General features: G+C 36.0%; 1 protein-coding gene across 6 annotated transcripts in view; it reads right to left on the bottom strand.

Annotated features, from left to right (window-relative positions):
* Nucleotides 1-22,238, bottom strand: part of NBEA (neurobeachin) — a 454,976-nt gene that overhangs the window by 7,198 nt on the left and 425,540 nt on the right. For 4 of the 6 annotated variants that reach the window (XM_059838862.1, XM_059838859.1, XM_059838864.1 and 1 more), the window contains 5 exons: nucleotides 16,350-16,439; nucleotides 14,677-14,869; nucleotides 12,018-12,089; nucleotides 9,390-9,545; nucleotides 8,360-8,530 (listed from right to left, as the gene is read on the bottom strand). In XM_059838862.1, coding sequence (XP_059694845.1) covers nucleotides 8,360-8,530; nucleotides 9,390-9,545; nucleotides 12,018-12,089; nucleotides 14,677-14,869; nucleotides 16,350-16,439 — 682 coding nt within the window. The remainder of the gene's footprint in view (nucleotides 1-8,359; nucleotides 8,531-9,389; nucleotides 9,546-12,017; nucleotides 12,090-14,676; nucleotides 14,870-16,349; nucleotides 16,440-22,238) is intronic. The other 2 variants (XM_059838861.1, XM_059838865.1) reach the window with 1 other exon arrangement.

The raw sequence follows: 22,238 nt of genomic DNA, 5'->3' as shown, positions 1-22,238 counted from the left end.
TATATATTTCTTTACTTATAGATATTATAAATATATATTCAGGACTGAATATATATTTTATTTTTGTTTCCAACAAGTGTGCATTTATAGAGTATTTACATGACAAACAGCAACATTTCTATTGTTTCTAATAAGAACAGATGCTGACAACCTGATTGGTTAGTATTTGATATTGCTCTGTCAGGCTAAGACAGTAAATTGGCAAAAAAGAATTAGCAACTTGCTAGATAACACAGAGTTCACATCATTACATTTGCATTGTACAAATGAAATACAGGAAATTGGGATATTCAAAAGGACTGGAGCTCTAAAAGTGTAGTTCACATGCTAAAAGAAATTATCTAGAGAAGTACAGATAAATTACTGTAACATTAATTCTGTATAAAGTAACAAAATGGTTAATCCACACTTTTCTCAACAAGAATTGGAAGCAAAAATCTCATTAATACCAGTCACCTTTAATACCAGTGTTGGACTGGAAGTGGTATCTGGTTTTGCTGGGATGAGTGGTACAGTTGGTAAAGATAACTACATTAAAACAGGCTCCATTTACTTTTTAAAACATACTTTTCATAATGTTTTGATTTAAACCAGTTTTATTTGCAACTGACTATGGACAGCATGGATGACACAGAAGCTGGGTCAATTAGAAATCTTAATTTTTTTTTTCCATAGAGAGATATGTACTATGAGGTACATATAAGGATTTTAGAAACCAGGGTTTGGAAAATCAATTTGGAAATCAGCTTTCAGTTAGGAAACAATTCAGTTTTGGACACAATAGAACAGAGTGTGCCATTGAACACGTTATTCCAATGAACAGACACATTAAAAAATTTCTTAACCTCTACTGCAAACAGCTACGTCAATAAATCCTGATTTCCCAAACTTTAAGCTATATTGCAAGAAAATAATCATTTTTGTCTGGAAACTGAAGATGTGAACTGAAACCTGAGATTTACTGCTAGGGAAGGATGAGTGTCAGGAGTAACAGAAAGATTATCTGTGTAATTCATCAAAGATATTTTGATTTTATAATTTCCCCATCAACATTGCTTTGAGCACTCCATCTCCTTTCAAGGGTTTCTTTTCTCCAAGTGCATAACATAAAAACAAACAAACAAAAAAAGGGGGCAATTAATTAAGTTCAAAATTCTCCACTTTTTTTTTTTCTTCTGTATGTCCTCCTGGAAAAAAGAGGATTATGCTCAATGGCCATCTTGGCTCAAGCTATGATTATAGAGGTGTCATTGGCCATTTAATAATTTCAGTCAAACTGGATGACTGAAAATATTAAATGGCCAAAATTTTTGAAGGAAAAGAAATAATGCAATTTTCAAAAGGACATTTTCCTCAGTGCTTCCTATGAAAGTTCTATAAGATCTGGAACTGTAAATTTCCAGAATACACCAAAAAAGCATATTTCATTGACTTCTTGATTTATAAAGAAAATGCTTATAGGAAACAACTTCCCTGAAACATAGATCTACGAGTCTTATTTTGTCCTGGTTTTCAGTAAATACAAATTAATAACAGAATAACAATATTAGTAGTAACTGTCCAGCAGTAATTGAAAATGGGAATTTTTTTCCCTTCGGGCTCAAAGAAAAAATTATTCACTGATACTTTCTACAGAAAAAGATGTGGCATGAACCCCAGTCATATTACATTTTATTGCAAAGGAAAAAAAACTGTGAACTCGAAGAATCATTCAAAATCTAGCAAAATATTCTGTCACTGTCACATCACCACTGATAGATGCAGCCGGAGGTCAAAGGCTACAGCTCTAAGGGAATTGCAGGTGAAAATATCCTACCTAAGAACTGAGATACCATCACTGTAAACTCCCTGTGATTTCCCCAAAGGTGCACCTTTGAACTGAATTACTAGAGGGCAGAATGAAAAAAAAAAGTGCTGTATTTCCAAACAAGTAAGTTTTTCCAGAAAGTCTAAAATAACACACATATTTCCTTCTTGCTGAAAAATATAATGCTTAATGTTATTGTAACGTTCTTTGGGAACAGATGGTGCTCCTGCATAGCAAAGAAAAAAAGAAGAGGGAAAGAAAGACAAAAGACTGTTACTATTTCTCTCATATTGTCCTTTTCAAGGAATTGTGTACAGATTTCTATGGGGACACATCTAGGAGGCTTCTGTATAAAGAAACATGAGAGCACATGGCAAATTTAGGCTTCCATTTCATCTCTCACTTTGACAAAAGCAACTACAAGGCTTCTGTCTTGTAATACTCCGAATTACTTGCTGAAAAGGAATTTACTTTGCTATTTGCTTTACTGCCAGGACTTTTCAGGGGTGCTCACCAGAAAACAAAATTTTAGAAAATACAATGGCTTTCATGGAAGTAAAAATGTAAGAGCCATCTCAAATTTTCACTGTCAGAAAAAACACCATCTTAGAGTTTGATTAAAAGATAATGCTACAACCAATAAATATGAATATCTCAAAACAGAAAACAGTCAGTAACAATGCCTACAACATGAGTGAGCAATGAGTGTAAAAGAAAGACTGCTGACAGGAAAATATTAGTATATTCAAAATATTCCCAGCTCTAGGAAGCAGGGCTGGTTTATTCGCTGAGGAGTACTGTAAATAACTACAAACAGTTCACCCAGGTGAGAGGGCTTTCAGGTACCTTGCACAAATCCAGAAGGTAAAATACAGTGGAGCACAGGAGATTACAGATTTTTAGCATCTCTTCTTATCTCTTTCACTAAATTGCTTTGGGATCTTGGGCACGTTGCAGAATCACCCTGCACCGTACAATTCCCACAGAGCATGCTGTGTAGCATGGACACAGACATGTGTTGATAAAATACTAGAGATAACTGCATTATCTCAGGTGGATTATTGGCTCTTTTACCTTTACATAGCAGCCTTGGAAGAGAGATGTCTTTGGCAGTCAGAGCAGAGATGGAGTCAGTAAAAATTACAAACTAGTTTTCAAAGAGCTTCTGCTCTGGCAGAGCAGTGCTAAGATATTCAAAATTTTGTTATTTCAAAAATTACTACTAAACTGTACAAACCTACAATTACCATAATAACTCCTTAAACAGACAAAGCAGATAGCACATGTGCCCATGCCAGTGCAGGGCCTTCAGACAGCCACCCAGTCCTCTTGGTGCACAGCACACTGGTGACTATTTTTAAACTGCTGCCATTTCAAGGCTAAGCTAGCGCATAATAAAATGTGATAGTGAAAGGGATATAATAAAATAATTAAAGGGATACAAAACAACAAATGAAAGTTCTGAGATCAGAATAACTACTCTTTCAAGACACAAACCTGCAGAACCCTTAATGTTCACAACTTCAAATTGTTTCAAAATTATGTTATGTAAAGGGAACACAAAGAAATACTGTATGACAGACACAAAAAAAAAAATGTATATTGACTTGAGAAAGATATTTTTTGGTGAATTTTACCCTCCCTTTCAGATATATACTGAATACACTCACTGGGACAGGATGAATTCTTAGCAGCTGTGAAGATTGTGTTATAAAGCTCAACAAACCCATCTTATGGCTGATAGAGCATTTTTCAATGGTCAGCACAGTTGCTGTTAGAACAAGTGGGGTTAACTCCCACACCTCTTGTGACCATCCTCTTGGAAGCTACAATAGGTAATGAGAAATGTCAAGTCCCAAGATCAATGAAATTTCAGGCTCTAGGGAAAAAACAGGAATAGCATTGATCCCTTTAAAGAACACCAGTCAGAGGGTGAATGTAATATATTGCATGGAGAGGCTCAAGAGGATAAGCGGCCAGGTCCAACATACTTACCTGACAAAAAATTCAACCAGCCTTTAGCACAAGCTGCCTACCCTTCCTTTCTTTCATGCAGGAGTCTGATTCCAATTAAAGTGTGCAAATTAATTTTTATCACTTCCAAATTACTTTCTGAATTTGCGTCTGTTTCAGATGAAAGCATCTGTCCCTCCCTTTTCTGCAATTCTATCATCCACTTTGGTATATCTGTTCAAAGACTCTGAGATAGTTCTCATTTTCAAAGTCACTTGTTTGAAAGAGACATTCAATAAAGTAATCATAAAATATAAAAATAAAACAGCTATAATGATACATGTTGAACTCCAGGGCATATCATGTACTTTCTTTGCTCCTTTTTTGTGATGACTAATACAGTTGCCATGTGAGAAGAAATTTGTATACAAATTAGCACTCAGCTAAAACAAATCCTTATATATCATAAGAGAAGAAAAATCAAAACACAAATTGTCAAACTCTATAACAATAATTTTTCTATTCAGTCTCTGAGAACTGCAAAGATTTACATTTCCCATATCACTTCAAACAAATAAAATAAGCAAACAATGTCCTTTGCATGTGCCATGTCTTACTAAGAGAAAACAGACACCTTTCACTGCTCTTGCAACTGCAGCAGGTTTATACAATCTGCTCATCAACTTAATAAGGTACAGATTCAGATTAGCTATTTCAGATGGGCAATTTTGGCTCAGAAAGTAGATATCTGACCCTGGCAAGAGGACATTTGGTTCAGTGTTTTTCCAGTAGGTGGTATTTAAGAAAGCAAGGATAAGAGAGAAAGGGAAGTTCAAACATATATAAACCCTGCAAGCCTACAGGAAATCATGCCACATCTCTTACTTTGCAGAACATCAACCTCTATTCTAGTCTTAACAGGACCTCCAACATCACCACCATCGGAGCTTAGCAATGGCATGGCCATGAGACCAGCATTGAACTAGAGAAAGTACAAACAGGGACAAGATTTGCTCTACATGTTGTTGTTGAAGGTATGTAGCACATCCCTCCTGATCTCTTGATTTATTTCTATATCCAATCATCATGACATGTAACATGCATAAATATGAGCATAGAAAAGAATTTTGCTTTCTACCAAATCTAGGGGTTCTCAGGGCCCCATCCTGTGATAACTTATAGCTGATAGTCGGCACAAGCCTGTGAACATGGGAATGAGGGCTTTAATTCCCCCAGTCTCTAGAGGTCAAGAATGTAGTCTCCTGCTTCCTGGACAAGTACTCTAACCTGGAGGTTTCCTTCAAATGTTTTCAGAAAGCTCCTGTATGGAAAGCATCGCATTTAAAGCCTGGTAAAACTTCACTTTTCTCACAGTGATTGTGAGAGGTGTCAAAAAATTGTGCCAAGTGCAAATTAAACCAGAAACTAATTTTTGATACTTATTGTAGAATAAAAAAGATGACGTGATAAATATATTAATTGGAAAAAATGATTTTAAAATTATAAAATGAAGTTTACCATGCTCTCATAGGCAGGCTTTCAACTACTGAGCTAGATCAATCACTTGCATCTTTTCTCAATTCTCCTCTTTAAACAAGAGCTAGTTCTGCATTTCCCACAGACCCAGTTGAGGTGACCCACTGAGCATATGCCTGTACAGGAATTTCAGCAGAAGGTTCTACAGAAGTCTGACAGGTAAGGTTGTTGACATACTTGTTGTTTAGTAAAGATTACATCTACCTCATGAATTCTGTAATAAGAATTTTAGCAGAATCTGTAAGAAATTTGATCTGACAATCTTTAGCCTGATAGTATTTCACAATAAATTGTGATTTCTATGTTTTTGAATGAAATGGTATCTATATTTTTCTATACAAATGTCAAACCACACAAACTGCTTAGGACTGGAGGTCTGCTTTTTCTCCTCTTTAAGATTTTCTGAAACAACTAAAGTTCTTTTCGGTAACTGGATGTATTGAAGCTAAAATTGATAATTAACTGTCTTTCAGCTTAGATAATAATAAAGTCAAACACCTAACCCAGGTAATTACTATACCTGACATTTTTCTTTGTGTTCTTTACCTCCTTATATCCTCCGGTATAAAGCACCTTATCTGTATCTCCAGACGACAGCTTATAAAAAAAACCAATATCCCTTTTTTTCCCTCTGAAAATATCATCTACGTCTTTCTGGAAATTAATTCTAAAGATGTTAAGTAATTTGATCTACATTGATCATATCACTTTCATTTTTCCTACAAGGAAACCTTCTAACAGCTCTATTATATACTACTAATCTACTATAGACGAGTAGATTAGGAAATATTTTTTTATTACTTCGGTGACTTTAACTATGTAAAACTTCAAACATATTTTTATAAGGATTGTTGAGAATGCTTCACTCTTGGAAATTAGTTCAAAGGGAATCAGTCATATGACAGTCATCATGTCTGCTCATGGTAGCAAGCAGAAACTATTAGTCATTACTTCAGCAGAAACAGTAATTTTAGAAGTTTTTAAAGGCCCTTTTTTAAAGCCCCTGTGTTTTTGTGATTTATTCCCATTACTGTATGTTCATGAAAAGTCAAAGTAGCTATTAATAATGATATGCTTCCAACACATGTAGTTCTGGTTATAGTACAGTACTAGTATATAATTAACATATCCATGGTAGCTTCAATCCAATGAATAGAGACAGAAATAATAGAAATGCCATCACTCTTCCTCAGCATGAGTCTTCAACATCTCTTCAACATGAACATTAAAAAATCTTATCAATGCATTTCAAAGCTACCACAATGGTCTAGGGCACTTAATCTCCCTGAGCTCTGTTACCTGTGCTTATAAAATTTCATTTGACTGGACGTGGCTATCTGCAGCACAGTCTCCTATTAATCTGACCATAAGGCCATTCCTTCAGAAAAACAGCACCTTATCCACACAGAGGCAGAGAATGAGAGCAAGTCATACAAGTAATTTTTGTTTTCATTTATTTCTGTCAGCCAGGTCATATCCTTCCTTTCATAAAAGACCTTCAAAGCAGACAATTCCAAAGTTATACAGCTAATATATTAAATCTGAGATACATAAAGTACCACTTTTGAGCATTCAAATTTGTAAGTGATGACAGAATAATACCAGAACTAAAATAATTCTAACTGGAAAAGAATTGAAGTAGTTTGCATCGCCCAGAAAGGAGAAGCTAATTGCAAGGCTGTCCAAGCCCTTTACAATCAAGGGAGCTAAGGGGAAAGTCTTACATTTTTTTCTTTAATGAGAGTAGAAAGCTCTTTTTATTTTTCTCTTATCATAGAAATGACTAATACTTTATATGAATCACACAGGCATTCAAAGAAAAATGCCATCTACCTAAACAAACTGCTAAGACATGAAAATCCTTGTCAGACTGAATTTATCCATATTGGAGAATTACATACTAAAAAAGTCATGGAATATAGGCAAAAATTACAGAAATTTGTTATTGGAACACAATTTTCTTCTTTCCCCTCTATTTCCTCTATTATAGAAGCAAAAAAAATCTGGTGAGAAAGCAAGGTTGTTATGTGTCTCCCTTCTACTCTGCTTACAGACAAATGGGAAAAAAAAAATCAAAATTCAATTAAAAGTTTCTTGCTGCAAAATTAACAAAATATTTACTTTGAAACACATAAAACACTTTTCTACCAGCCGTTCAGTTGAAGGAATACTTTCACTTAGAGGTCTGTAACTGACAGTGCTGCCTCCAGTCAGTATTTGAATCAGAAATCAGAACTGATGGTGACAGATTCTTACATTTTTATCCAAAGACAAAACCCTTCTGTTGAAAATTATCATTAGAAATCAGAAGCTTCTTTAGGTGAAATGGATTAAGTGTTGTATAAAACAGTTCTAGTATATGGATAAAAGCTGCTCTTTAGCTGCAGTCATATCTCTGGCATGGGTGATGGGATCTTTAAATTAGTGGTGCAATTTAAGTGCTCTTTTGCATAAATTAATATTATTATTGTGTCCCACTTTCTCTGCAAAGCACTGATAGTTAGTCCTATGCAAATGAGATGTAAACTTTTCCTGACATTTTATCTTTTTCTATTTTTATTCAGTCAAATTGCTTCCCCAAACTATAGAAAGACCTTTCTCAAGAGAGTCTCATTTGATTCCATGGCATGTGAGACATTACTTTTTTGAAAAGGCAAGCAGCTGATATAGCATGCTGGAGCACAAAAGGAGTAAGTTAAAGTGCCAAAAAATATTTCCAGGGAAAGGGAAGTCAAAATATAGTGATATATGTCCTGTCACTTAAAGGCCACAACCATCTTGTTCTGCTTTATGATGACATGATGCTATAAGTGATAAAGGCAATTACAAACTTAGGAACTGTACTCCCATGCTATTATCTCTTAACATGCAGAGAGTGTTGAAACATTTTTTTTGGCTGGCAATCAGTGCATTGCTTAGCATGGGGTGCTCTTATACCAACTTTCAACCAGTAAGCAAAGTTACTGATATATTTGGTAATAACTTCTGAAGCTGAAAGAAGGAATGTTAAAACAAAGAGGTGTGACAGAAGAGAGGGAGAGGTGTTATCTAAAGGACACTTACTGCTGTTTGGATTGTCACCTATGATATGATGCCGGCCACTCCAGTACCAAAGCAGCAATGTAGCGTCGCGAGACCCAGACACGATGTAGCAATCACCCCCGATGTAGGACTCCGACCTGGCCAGGCAAGTCACCACATCCCAGTGGCCAAACACAATCTGAGTCAACTTTCCTGGTGGGAATGCGAAATCATACAAATTCAGTTTTCTAAGGTACTAGTGGCATTTAGAAATCATGAACTATATAATTAATATTCAGTTCAAATGTAACTTTTGTTTAATGTCCCGTAATTAAGGTTCACTAAATGCTACAAGAAGATTAAAAAATCACAAAGATTAAACTTTTTTTTCCACCTTTTTTTCAGTCTTGTTGAAGGCTGTGCTCTGTGGCAATCCATAGTCTAACCCTTATCTCTGAAAATCAAGGCAGTGCCGCAGTCACTGAATATTAAGTGGAGTTATGGCTCCATCAGTATTTAAGCAATGGCATTAGAACAGTATTTATGAATTTCATTAGTGATATGCATAAGACTGCACTTGAACTTTTCCATAATTGTGCTACATTATTATGTTAAAAATGTGTATTTTTTTATGTTAATGTCAAACTAAGGTTTGCTATGATTATCACCTCCTCCTTTCGATTATTACAATTAGTTTTTAGCAATAGAGTGATATGAGGCAAAGTAATCAGACAAAGCAACAAAATATTGGTTCCTGTAGCAGGATATTCGACCTAATTCCTTACTACATGAAATAAATAGAACTAGAAATAATAGATCCATAAAAAAATTGTAACAAAAATTTGGTTGAATCTTTTGACATGATAAATTTCCTGAAGATAACTATAGTTTTCAAAAGTTGCTATTAATAAAAGTGTATTCCATTTCCTTTTACAATAATGAAGGATTTTATAAACTGTCCTTTACCACTAATTAACATGTAAGCACAAGTATTTGATATGGTACTATTAAGACAATAGTCTTTGTCCACTTTGTGACCCAGGAAGAACCAAAGAGCTGTTTTTGAGATCACCTGTTTCTGTGGAATAAACTCGAAAGCTCTTGTCCCAGAAACCACAGATGAGAATGTAGCGATTATCTGCCGTGACCACGAAGCAATGTGCGTTGATCTGGATGCTCTGATCCACAAGGTCTGTGATCTGACGTTTGTTCACACCAGAGTTATTGGCTGTAACGAAATGCAAAACACATTTTACATGTAAGCCATTCCAACACCTTCCTGTCATCCATTTACAGGAGAAAATGAATACATTTAACTTTCAATGAACTGTGAACTTGTTGTTGAGTAAGCATTTTGAATATGAACATTCAGAGCTGTCTATATGGGTGTCAGAAATACAAAATTATTGTGAGATCTCTAGTTCCCCTTTGAAGAAGAGATAAGATTTTACAGAGATGACAATTTCTTATAAGTTGCCTGATGCACTGCATAATATGTGGTAATAATTTTAGTGCTCTTCTGAAGTAGTCTCTCAAAACAATCTGAACCAGGGGAAAATGGCAGAAGTCCATATAAAATATGAAATCAATACTAACAATACTGCAGAGAGCCAGTTCTTGCTGGTTAATATCTCTTTCACAGAAAATAGCTTCTATTGTGTGGCCTTGACAACTCCACACCTCCAGATGCTTAACCAGATTAAAGACATTAAGATTCAACTAATGAATCTGGGGAGACCTTATTGTGGTCTTCAGCGTCCTCATGAGGGGAAGTGGAGGAGCAGGTTCTGATCTCTTTACTCCTGTGATCAGGGACAGGACTCATGGAAAAGGCCTGAAGCCCAGTAAGGGGATGTTTGTGTTGGACATCAGGAAAATGTTTTTTACCTAGAGGGTGGTTGGGCCCTGGAACTGGCTCCTCAGGGAAGTGGTCACAGAACAAGCCTGAGAGAGTTCAAGAAGAGTTTGGACAACACTCTTAGGTGTGACTCTTGCGGGAGGTCCTGCACAGAGCCAGGAGTTGGACTTGATGCTCCTGATGGGTCCCTTCCAACTCAGCATATTTTATGATTCCATTACTCTATTCAAACCTAATGTGATTTTCCAGTACAGGAAAAGTGTTATCATCTGCTCCTCTAGCAGGGACCCAGGCCAAGGACTTTAAAAAGAGGTAATGACACCTAGGAACTCCCCCAGACTGAGGGAAAAGGAATGGTTCATGCAGAATCCCACTAACCCAACTGCCAAATGGAGCTGGTTAGAAGGATACTAATGACTGGGAACCTGCAGCTAATGTGCTTTGTCCTCCCTGTGACACAGCAACACCATAAAAGTGTGTTCCATCTCAGTATTAACTTAAAGTCGAGTATATAATCTAAGTTAATTTTATCCACTCCATCCAGTCTCACTGGAGAAGAAGACTTTTTTCCACATGACAAGTCATTTCACTCCGTAACAGCTGTCTAACTGCTAGACAACTCCACAGGAGAGTTTGTCTTTCTACAGTAGTTATGGAGGGAATCTGACAACTAACCTCAGTTACCCAAAGCCAGGGAGGTAAAAACCTGAGAAATATGTTTCTCCTAACATAAGAACACAACCTAATGCAGACAATAACTGATTTTCCCTGTTTTTTGCTGCTCTACTTAAAGTGCCCACAACTGCATGAATAAAAGATTCAGCCAAAAAAAAAAAACCCACTCCATTACATTTTAAAATTGCTCATGGAAGTTAATATCATGTTTGCATACATTCTAAGAACACATATTTAAATTACCAGACCCTCTATGTCCATTAGTTGAAAGATAATGAATAGCAAATTACTCAGATTTCCAGAACAGATGGGCACAATAGCTGTGCCTTAGCTTGTGAGAGAAAAAACTAAAGAGAAAACCACTGTCATTAGATGAGATCAAATGAAGCACACAGAAGAGAAAGCTAACTCTCCTGAGGTCCTTCTATGTAAATCTTTTGAACATGAATATTGACACAGAAAAAAATGGAACTTTATATCTAGATATGTTTAAAAATGTATTTTTTTTCTCAAAAATGCTACAAACTTGTCCCTAGGAACCTTTCCTATCCTCAGTTTCTGTTTCAAATTTCTGAACTCCCACCCCCATACAAATCAAATAAGTTCAATAATGAAAATTTATGTTCATTAGGAAGTCTTGCAATTTAATAATTTTAGCAGATGCTATTTCTCAAATAATTCACTTTCTCAAAAAAATCTGGATTTTAAAAAATACTATCAATTTAAAAGATAGTTTTTTCATTATTAAATTAGTATTGTTGACTAAATCCAAATCATAAAGTGAATGAAAATAAATGGATCTGCATCTGTCCTGATAAATATTGTGCTGACTGTAAAAAAAAAAATATGTTATATCCATAGGACCCTCATGTTTTATTTTACTAATGTGATCTGATAAGAGAACAGAATTATAGATATGGGCTGACAATTAACTGACTTAATTGGTTGTTTCTTAAATACCAGTTGCTGGTGATGTTAATAACAAATAGCATTCATGTAATTCATTCAGCATCAATAGCTAATACTTTTTAATTTTTCAGGATTGACAAGAATAAATATTTTCCTATTTTCTGTGTTAAATGAAGCATAATATACAAATATAGATTAATCAATAATTCCTGAAAATGCCAATTTCAAATATATTGCTACATTTTCATCTTGACATACCAATCAATGGATCCATTTCAATTGGAAGATGATGAGCTTGATCCAAAGAATATCCTGGGGCTCCCCGAAGGCCTACACATGAAAGGAGGAATAAAGCACATAGAAACCTTTTGACTTGACTTTTCTATGTTAAAAAGTTCATTATTGGATTATTATATATTTTTAGAAAGTAACTTTTTACTATTTCCTTTATTAATGTTTTAATGTTTCTTTCTCTGTGCTTCACAAATACGCATTTGTTAATTCTTAGTTTACGTAAAAGTAACTATAAATGTAGAAGCATCAACTTTATCACAACTTTTGCAGCCACACACATTCATTAAATAACTCATTTAAAATAGTATAAGAGATTTTTATTTTTACTTTTGAGCAGAGATCTTAGCACAGAAAATAAAGTTAATTAGATTAAACATTTTTATGAGTTTCTTGCATATGGAAACCGGTATGTGACAGAAACTTGGACCTTTTCATGGATTTATCTAAAATTTTTAGATGCAAAACTGGAGGGTACAGTAAATGTGCCACAATTATTCCTGTTTGTTCTATTCTAAGCAGTCCTTAAGATGTTCAAATGTGCATCAGGGGCTGCAAATTTAGTGTTATCTTGTCATGCACAGATAGCATTGCTTTGGCTCTTCTGAGCACCTTCCCTGGAATATAAATCATATAGTCATTAGTGAAAATACATTTTTTTGTCACAAACTGCCACATTGCACAAGAATACCCTCTATAATAGGACATACAGATTTCTGAAGAATAAAGTCCATTTTCTACTACTGCAATGGACAACTGGAAGAGGTAAAAGAAAAGCTAGCTCTCCCATTTTGAGGAGGACACAGCTCTGAGAACTTCTTTCTGTCTTCTTTCAAGGAAGACAGAAAGAAGTTCTTCCCTTCTTTCTGTCTTTTCTTTCAAAACCCAAGCAGTTTGGGACATATCTTTACAGATATTAACTTAGATCCATCCACTTCTATTATGAGATGTCTCTGTAAATGCCTCCTGCTGTTTGTTAATTCCAAAACTCTACACACAAGAGTTTTGTATTTTACAAGTGGTCTGTGCATACATTTCTGTAGATAAACTTATCCTTTATACTAGAGTAATGCTTTATTAAAACAGTATTATGGCAATAGTAGGACATTGATACCCTGTCCTGGATTAGCCTCCCCTAAAAGACGTAACATTGCCAAGCAGGATTTAAAAGTTAAGAAAATCATTACAATCAAGTTTGATTCTCTAAACAGTTTTGTTTTCATCTCTTTCTGTTATATTTACAAAGTATTCCTTTTCTTTTTCTTTTTTTTTTTTTTTTTAATTTTAGACCAGAGGTTTACAAATGGTGTGAAATTGAATTTAGGGTTGGTTCATGCCTTGAATTCTGAGTTTTTGCAGCATGACTTATGTTTTACAAGAGTATAGAGGAAAACTTTAAACTTTACTGTCATATGCATCATGAAGACCAATAAAGCTTCAGCTAAACTAAAGGACTTCAAATGACAGTTTTTTAAGGAAACCCTTGAACTCCAGCACACTGCAATATTAATGAGATTAATTCCTTCACAGTAAAGTATGGGTAGGAATTTTGGGTTCTCTTGATTTGAAAATCTGGACCAGAAAGGGCTACTCCAGAACCAAATAAGCTTCCTCAGAAAGAGGAGACATGAATGATGATGGGTATGGTGTATTTGGATAGAATCCCTGAAAAAATCAAAGAAAAATAATTATGAATTAGCCAATCAATGTTAGCCAAAGGTGTAATAAAACAACACAGGACAGTTTCTGCACCTCCAAATCATTCCTGACACTGGAATCTTCCATTGAGGACATTGTTACTAACTACTTTTAAAAAATGCTAGGGTTTTTTTCCCCTCTAGATTTTTACCTTTTGTTTTAAAGAAATGGGAAAAAACATTTTTTACATGTAATTTAGTTGCACCTGATTGAGGATTATAAATGTTTCCAGATATTGCAGCATAAGGGCTATTGCTGCAGCAAAATATCTGAGAAAATTAAACCTGTTTTTTCCCTCATGTACCTCATGGCCTCACCACCTATTTAGCAATGTTTGGAACAGCCTTAGCACCTCCATGTCCAGGTGACATGGACAGTCCTAATGGCAATATGGGGAGGTGAGCAGAGGGGCTGGAAGGGAATTTTGGGATGGTCCTGTTGGATGGGCTTTTGTGAGGGAATGAAGACACATCTCCTCAGAATAGTTCAGTGTCCAGCTGCTTAGACTTGCTAAGGACCCCAGATAATCCAACAGCAACCCAGTGGAAGGCTTATGACAAGATCCTGAAATCTCTCTCAAGCAGCAGATAGGGATATCCACTCTCTAGCATGTCAGTATGTATTCCTGAAACCTGGGACATATTAATATTTGCTGTGTCGAGAGCAACATCAGTCTCCTGAAAAGCATTGTATCAAAAGCTGATCCTGAAGTAACCACAAATCGATTGGCTGCCATGGTGATGTGCTGCTGTTAAGGAGCATGTTTCTAGCAATGACACCAGAGAAAACAGAAGCTGTGATTATTTGACACACACCAGAAGAAACAGTAAATTTTGGTGCACAGGCAGGCGAGTGAGCTAAATTGCACTCAGAATGAAAGCTGTGTTGTTAAGGTCTCCAAGTTTGAATGAAGCCTTTGAGGACCCACCTACTGTGTTGTGCCACCGATTGACCGCAAAGAGCCTGCTGCAAGTGACCGTCACCACGGCAGGGATGGTCAGGTGGGGCAGCGTGTTGGCTGCCACGTGTGTGACAGGGGAATTGGATGGGAACTTCAGCACCATGATGACATCCTGCTGCATCTGATCTTTAAACATGAGGGGGCTCTGTGGAAGGAAACACTGTTGAGTAGAAAGGAGAAGAGAGCAGAAGAAAACAGAAGGGATAACACAATTAGTGAGGAGGTCTGAGGGAAAACGAGGTTAAAAAAGAGCAGGCAAGCATGTGCACATACAGGGAAAACAACAGTACCTGTGCATCTACTCTACTGATGGAGGAGAGTAAGATCACAAGCTATTATTGGAACATTACACGAGGATAAATAGAGAATAGGTATGGTAAGGGTTATCATTTTAGGGTACAAAATTACCATTAACATTAATTAGCATACAGTAAAATTATTAAGTAGTTAATATTCACAGAGATAAGTCTTAATGAGTTAATCAACTAATACATAATAAATATTAATTATCTAAACTACAATAGCCTAAAAATAAATTTCAATAATGAATCAAAAATGCACAGATATTTTTCTTAATGAATTCCTCATATGAAATACAGCACTTCCAAACATAGACAATTTAATTATAAGTAAAGCATATGCTCATTAAGGACTCTGTAACCTAATAAGGTTATAATAACCTAAGCCTGTTCCCTAATTCTGCAAATGACACAATTGTTTGTACGTGGACAAGGATAGCTATTGAGTACTGGTTTTAAGGAGTTTTTGTCCAGCCACTGTTATAACAAAATGAACTATGTCTAAAAGGTCAAATATTCATTTCTGCTTATCACCTTGAATTATTAAAAATATATCATCCATATCTTAGGAACGTAAAATCAATATTATCTAAGATTGACTTGTACACACTTAAAATAATACAACAACCACTTCCAGATCAATTTCCACTTTCACAGCTACATAGAGAGATTTCCTAATAGAAAGATAAAATGACTGAAACTACTGCATGTATTACTGTTGATTTACAAAGCTTAAGAAAAATCTAGCTCTAAGCATTTCATCAAAGGCACCCAGGGCACAGAAATCTGTCTTGTTCAGTCTGGCTATTTCATACGATTCTTTGTAAGAAGGATAGAGAAGAATGTGATGGAAATGAATTTTGGACTCTGAATTGAAACTCAAAATATACATTTCATTCTCCCGAGGGAATGGGTGGGAGGATTCCAGCACGATTTGAACTCCAATACTTCATTTTTGTCAAGCAGACATTGTTCATAAATCAGCCCCTAACAATGCATCCTTTAAAACAACACAACATACTCACTCTAAGGAAAGCCTGCAGTTGTTCCCACCACTTGCAGAAACAAGAATGCAAATATGTATTTATCAAGTTTATATTTTTTAAGATGGGGCCTTCTTATACCATATTAGTAAGGAAAATCCAGGACTGTCGGGAGCTAAAGCCAGTCACACCTCCAACTTGCTCTGCTAGATCCCTGTGATTTGTTGCTACCCAAAGCAAGTATGGCTGCATGGGCAATGGGGGGCATCCAAAGTGTTGCTTTAATGAGTACTTTATGACCTACAGGGGACCCTAAGGTTCAAAGGGAATGCACTCCCAGCCAGCAGTCATGTCTCACCAGGTGCATGGCAGAGCTCCGAGGTGGATGGGGCTCAATGAGCAACTGCGATGGCGTCTGTCCAAAGTTCTGTATCTGCGCCTCCATGGCCTGCGGGCAAAGGAGAGGGACTGTCAGGAGCAATATGCATCAAGGAGAGAGGTCAACACACTGTGTGACAATGCAGGCATATCCCAAGTCAGCCATGAAAAAAGTCCAGAAAATTCACCGGGTGCTCTCCTCCCAGGCTGCAGACTCATCCAAGTGTTAGTATTTTGTAGACAAGCTTTGCTTCTCCTTTCAAGCATGCTTCAGTTAACCAACTAACCATTCTCATCGCCAGTAACTGGCGCTGTATGTGAAAATGTTAACCTGTGAGGACATGCAGTTCAGGTCTTGAGAGAGCTTTTGGGTTTTTGCGCTAAAAAGAACATATATACCTTAATAAAGTCCTTCGTAAGGAGGAAAGTATGAGGGTCTCTAATAAAATAGGCCTCTGGAATCTTAAATGGGGGGGGAAAGAAAAGAAAACTGAGAAATAAAATTTATGTATTAAATATAATAGTAAAAAAGCAGTATTTCAACATTAGTAGATGAAAACAAAAAAATGCCAGAAATGAACCTTGTCAGGCACAGTAAGACTAATGTAGAAATCTTTCCAATTTGCATAAATTCACTGAATATTTATTTTATCCTTAATTTTATTGCATTTTTTCATGGGCTTTCAGGCTTCACAGGTTAGAAATGAAAAATTTGCAATTTAAACACATTCTTTAGGACAAGTCTAATTTCAGAATAAATCTTGACTAATTCTATAGGTAATAGAATACACCACATATACTGAAATGCTTCTGCTACTCAAAGAGTTAATTCAAACAAAACTATATCTAAGATATATTCTTAAAAACTTTGACTTAAAAACTTCCTAAAAAAGATTGCTACTTGTAGAAACAATACTGTTAGAGAATACTCCTTATTTTTTAGACAGGTATTATTTTATTTGACCTTGTAAAACTGAGAATAAAGCATTCATAGAAAACTAAACTGTCAGATTTTGAAATGCACAGTGCATTATGCATCTATATATATACTGTAGCCTGAACTGCTGACCCTTAATATTTTTCTTGTGAGCTTTATGAATTTTCCAGTGGCTACAGAGAATTAACCTAAAAACCCACCAAAACCATTACTATCTTGGAAAATCTTGTTATTTCCTTCAGACATAAAACAGTGAGAAGCACCACAAATACTTCAGGATACAGAAGAATCCTTTTAATGCACGTATTTTGTCATTCCTACAAGCCAACCTGTGCTTTCCTCCACTTCACAACATAAATGTAACAACAGATGTCAGAGAGAGATTTCCTAACAGGTCACTGATGTCCACCACTCTTAATGCCCTGGACTGACAGGTATATAATGGAATACCACAAACAAACATTTGCTGAAAAAGAAACTTAATGCAAAGTCCAGTCAAGCAGCTGAAGGACTTTGAACTGTAGCCCCAGCACATTTGATGCTGTAATTATATTGGTACAGGTGATTTCTTGTTGTTGACTAATTCAGAGTGAACTTCAGCCTCCAAGGCACAGACTCTTTCTTGGGAACTTGTGAGCATCTCAGGTTTTATTAACATCATTTAATGGTGAATTAATTCAAAATCACAGATGATTTTAAAAAACCAACACATTTGTGTGGGCATATGTGTATACGTGTGTATATGTCCACAGAGCAGCTATCCATATGTACCTTACAAGCAGTATCTCCTTAACACAGCATGTAAATATCTTCACTCATGCAGACATTTTTTTACACAGGAATACAAGATTCACTTCAAGTCACATAAAAATAGTATTTTCTATTGCATTCAGTACTTCAGAACTGATTTACCAGAAGGGAAAGGAATCATACTTGTTTGTGAATTTCTTTTTCAAAATTACAAATACTAATATTAACAATATCAGTACATATCAGTGTAACATATACTCCCACATATATCTGTTGATATTTTCAGAAAAATAATTTCCATTTTTCAGGGTTTTTTTTCAAATAATTATCAAGGTTAATTTAATTCTAATTTTTGAAAGAATTCTGTGTTGAAATAGGAGTGTGAATTGTATTTGGCAGCAATAATGAAAAAACCCCAGATCTTCTTCTCCTACCCTTTAGAGTGATCCCTTAAATGATACTTATGTTCTCTCACAGGAGCACTGAAATGAATTATTAATTTTTTTTCAATGCTGTCCAGTTCTAATTTACACATTTACTTTCATGTTGTCCGGTCTTGGCAAATTCTGGTTGCTTGTCCGTAAATGCCACACAAATAAATATTGCTGGCTTTCCCTCTCAGTTCAAGTAGATTTATGGAGGCAATAGAGGAGGAAAAAGAGAAGCAGAATACAATAACAAACTTACATGAATTTTTCAGATTATGAGGAATGGACACTCAAAATGTAATTATCAAAAGCAGCTGTTATTTTAGAGCTGAAGATGTCCTGGTAAATGCTCATATACTCTACAATCCCATAATTTTAAAACATTTTAGTTAATGTCAAGTCCTTTTGTAACCAGAACAAATACAGAACCAAGACCTTGATGTTCAGGGAATATTGAATATTTTTGCTGGCTTGCATTTACAAGACAACTGCCTGTCCCCCACCCCATGAATAGTAATGTTATCCTTTTCAGTCAAAATGCCATTTGCAAAACTGACACCTCTTAGAAGCATTAAAGAAACCGAACAATGTTGATTAAAAAATACCCATAACACAGCTACTGCTACTGCACTATAGTCTGCACACCACCACTGCTGTGCACAGCTGGTATTGCTCTCTGGAGCTCACAGCTCTCACAAAGGACAGAAAAACCTCTCAAAACGTAACACAGAAGATAAACATAAGCACACAGAGATAAAGTGACTGGCCCAAGGGTATTCCTAGCGCTGCCTCCTATCAGATAACTTGACACAAAATGAAAAGCAGGTACAAAAAAGATCTGTGAATAATAATGTAATACATTGATTTGTTTACAAGAGAGCTCTGGCTGTATCTAAAGCTAATCTGGAAGCTGGTAAGTGTACACCAGTTTTTCTTGAGCTGTAAATCATCAAACTTTAGATTTATTTAGTGGTCTTAAACATTTAATTCTAATCAATCTATTCCTTTTCTCCCATCAGATCTTGAGTATTGTGTGCAAAGTGCAGCACACTCCCTGAGACAAACTTTCCATTCAATTGAATACAAATTTTAATAAAATCAAGTTTATTCTCATTTCACCTTCAAATGGCCTTCATGCAGAAACAATATGAGCTTGGAATTCAGTGGCTGCCAGATTTAAAGCTTTCAGAACAGCAAAACGGCAATTATATTAGTTTTCTCTTCCTCAATAAGGTGTTGCAGAAAAGCTATTTAGTGAGCTGATTTGAGATTCCCTACTGTTTTTAATACACATAAAATGAGATTTGTACTCCAGACACTTCAGGGAGTATCTGTTAGGATATGATCATGTATTCAGAAAAATAAAATGGCTCTTAGCATATTATTTGATAATAGTAGGTCAGAATGAAGGAAAAAATCTGCAAACTTGCTGGCAATTCCAAGTTTAAAATTAGTCAATCTCACACGAGCTAATTTATACACTCAAACAAAACATGACTTCATAAGATTTAATAATTGTCATTTAAAGGTAATATAAATACATATCTATTATATATTTGCATACATTTTGGTCAATAAATCAATGTATCAGATAACCAAATCCTATGAATAATACAATGATCAATATCCTCAATATTTTTTGCTCAAAGAAAGTAATTTATTGGTTTCCAATTTTTATGCTTAAGGGTAGACTGCACATTCACAAGGACACTGGGATGCTGCCTTGCACCCTGGAGAGTGAGGCCTTAGTGTCAGTTTCCCATGGAATGAAGAATTTAATACATCTGCTTTGCACATTATTCAGTCTACTGAATTATTGGGGTTTATTTCTTAATTCTAATTGAAATAAATACAAGCATGTTACTAAATAATCCATGCACTCTATTTCTTTAGGGGTAAGAATTACTTTTAGTGGTCAAAGGCAATGCCTCTACTAGGAGGAAGTGAAACAATAGAAACAGAGGTGCACAGCAAGAGTGCATGGAGAGAAAGAGAAGAGAAGAGAAGAGAAGAGAAGAGAAGAGAAGAGAAGAGAAGAGAAGAGAAGAGAAGAGAAGAGAAGAGAAGAGAAGAGAAGAGAAGAGAAGAGAAGAGAAGAGAAGAGAAGAGAAGAGAAGAGAAGAGAAGAGAAGAGAAGAGAAGAGAAAAAGAGGATTCTTTTCAGTTAAAAGGGACCTACAATGATCACCCTGTTCAATACCTGACTGCTGACCAAAAGCTGAAGCATATAACTAAAAGGGCACTGCCCACTCACAGGCTTGGGACATCATCCATGTCTCTAGGAAGCCTGTTCCAGTAGTTGGTCAATCTCTCAGTAAGGAAATGCTCCTTATTTTCCTGTCCACACTTTCCCACATGAAGCTTTGAACTATTCACATGTTCTATCACTGTATCCCAGGGAGAAGAAGCCATGTTCCTCTTGAGGAAGCCCTGCTGAATACATGTCCACAGCAGGGTTTTCCCACCAGGCTGGCTCCACCAGGGGCTGCACACCCCAACAGTGACTGAGCTCTGCCAGCTGCACTCTTGGAACACTCAGCTTCTGTGGTTTGGGAGACAATTCACACACTCCAAAGCTGCTCTGCAGCTTGAATGAAAGCATGGCAAATAGGGGTGGTTGGCATATTCATTTCAGAAGCATAGTCCTAATCTAAATGCAAACGCTAGAATTTCACTCGTGAAATTTCACAGAAATTAAGGTTCTGCTTGCTTACTGACACACCTCTGCAAAAAGGGTAAGCCATGAAGCAGTTTATTTTTAACATTCTTTTTCTCTAAAAAGGTTCTTTAGAAATGCAGATAAAATCACCAAGGAAGATATTAACAGTCTGTTTCATTTGTAAAATCCCCTTTGCTGAGAGAGATGCCTGGTGATCTACCTAACACAAGAAACATAAAAGCATGAGCACTTTTACTATAAATTATGAAGGGAAGAAAGAAATTCCTGAAAATCAGACTGCACTGCAGATGGGCAATTTTTATTCTTATGTGAAGTACTCTTGTTTTATTAATCTTCTCTGATTACCACAATGATCAGTAAACTTTCTAAAATTTTTATCTTCCTCTGTTTTTTATTGCTTTTTATTTTAACATGTTCAGGCTTCTTACTACTAATTCCCATAATCCTGATGTGTTTTATTCCTTGTTACCACACTGAAGTTTTTCTATAATCCATTTTCCCCTGTGCATGGGGACTGAGTACAAGGAAAAGTGAAAATCTGTAGGCATTAGAGAAATATGCACCACAGCAATAGTCATCCAGCACTGCTGTTCCTGAAAGTTTATTTCATTTTTGCATCCAAGTAAACATAGGAATCCTTTATGTACTCTCCCTCCTGTGCAGCCAGCACACTCAGCAGCCCCCAAGCACTGTCCTCTTCAGAGCAAATAAGATTGACAGCCCTTTGGTGGCTAACATAAACAGCTTGAAGTGTTTTTGTTTTGTACCAGTGGTGTGAGATATTGCTTTTTTCTTTTCAACTACAGATGTTAAGCAGCACCAGTATCTTCAGGATTTTTGATAAGTTGATTAAGAGTATTGAATTCCATTTTATTACTGTATGTTTGGAAGAAAGGAGAGCTGTAGTTTAAACACAAGCAATGACTCAACTGCTCTGGAGGCTTCAATATAGTCACTTATTTAATCAGGATACTCAAGGGACTGAAAGATGGGCACTGAAATGGATTTTCTCCACAGGTCACCACTTTATTAATTTAACAATGGAGAAGGGGCATCCTTAAGCTCGTTCCCCTC

This window comes from Haemorhous mexicanus, chromosome 2, assembly GCF_027477595.1.
Source record: "Haemorhous mexicanus isolate bHaeMex1 chromosome 2, bHaeMex1.pri, whole genome shotgun sequence".
In the NCBI taxonomy this organism is placed as follows: domain Eukaryota; kingdom Metazoa; phylum Chordata; class Aves; order Passeriformes; family Fringillidae; genus Haemorhous; species Haemorhous mexicanus.
Note: the sequence above shows the minus strand (reverse complement) of the source record. Positions and strands in the feature narration are given on the sequence as shown.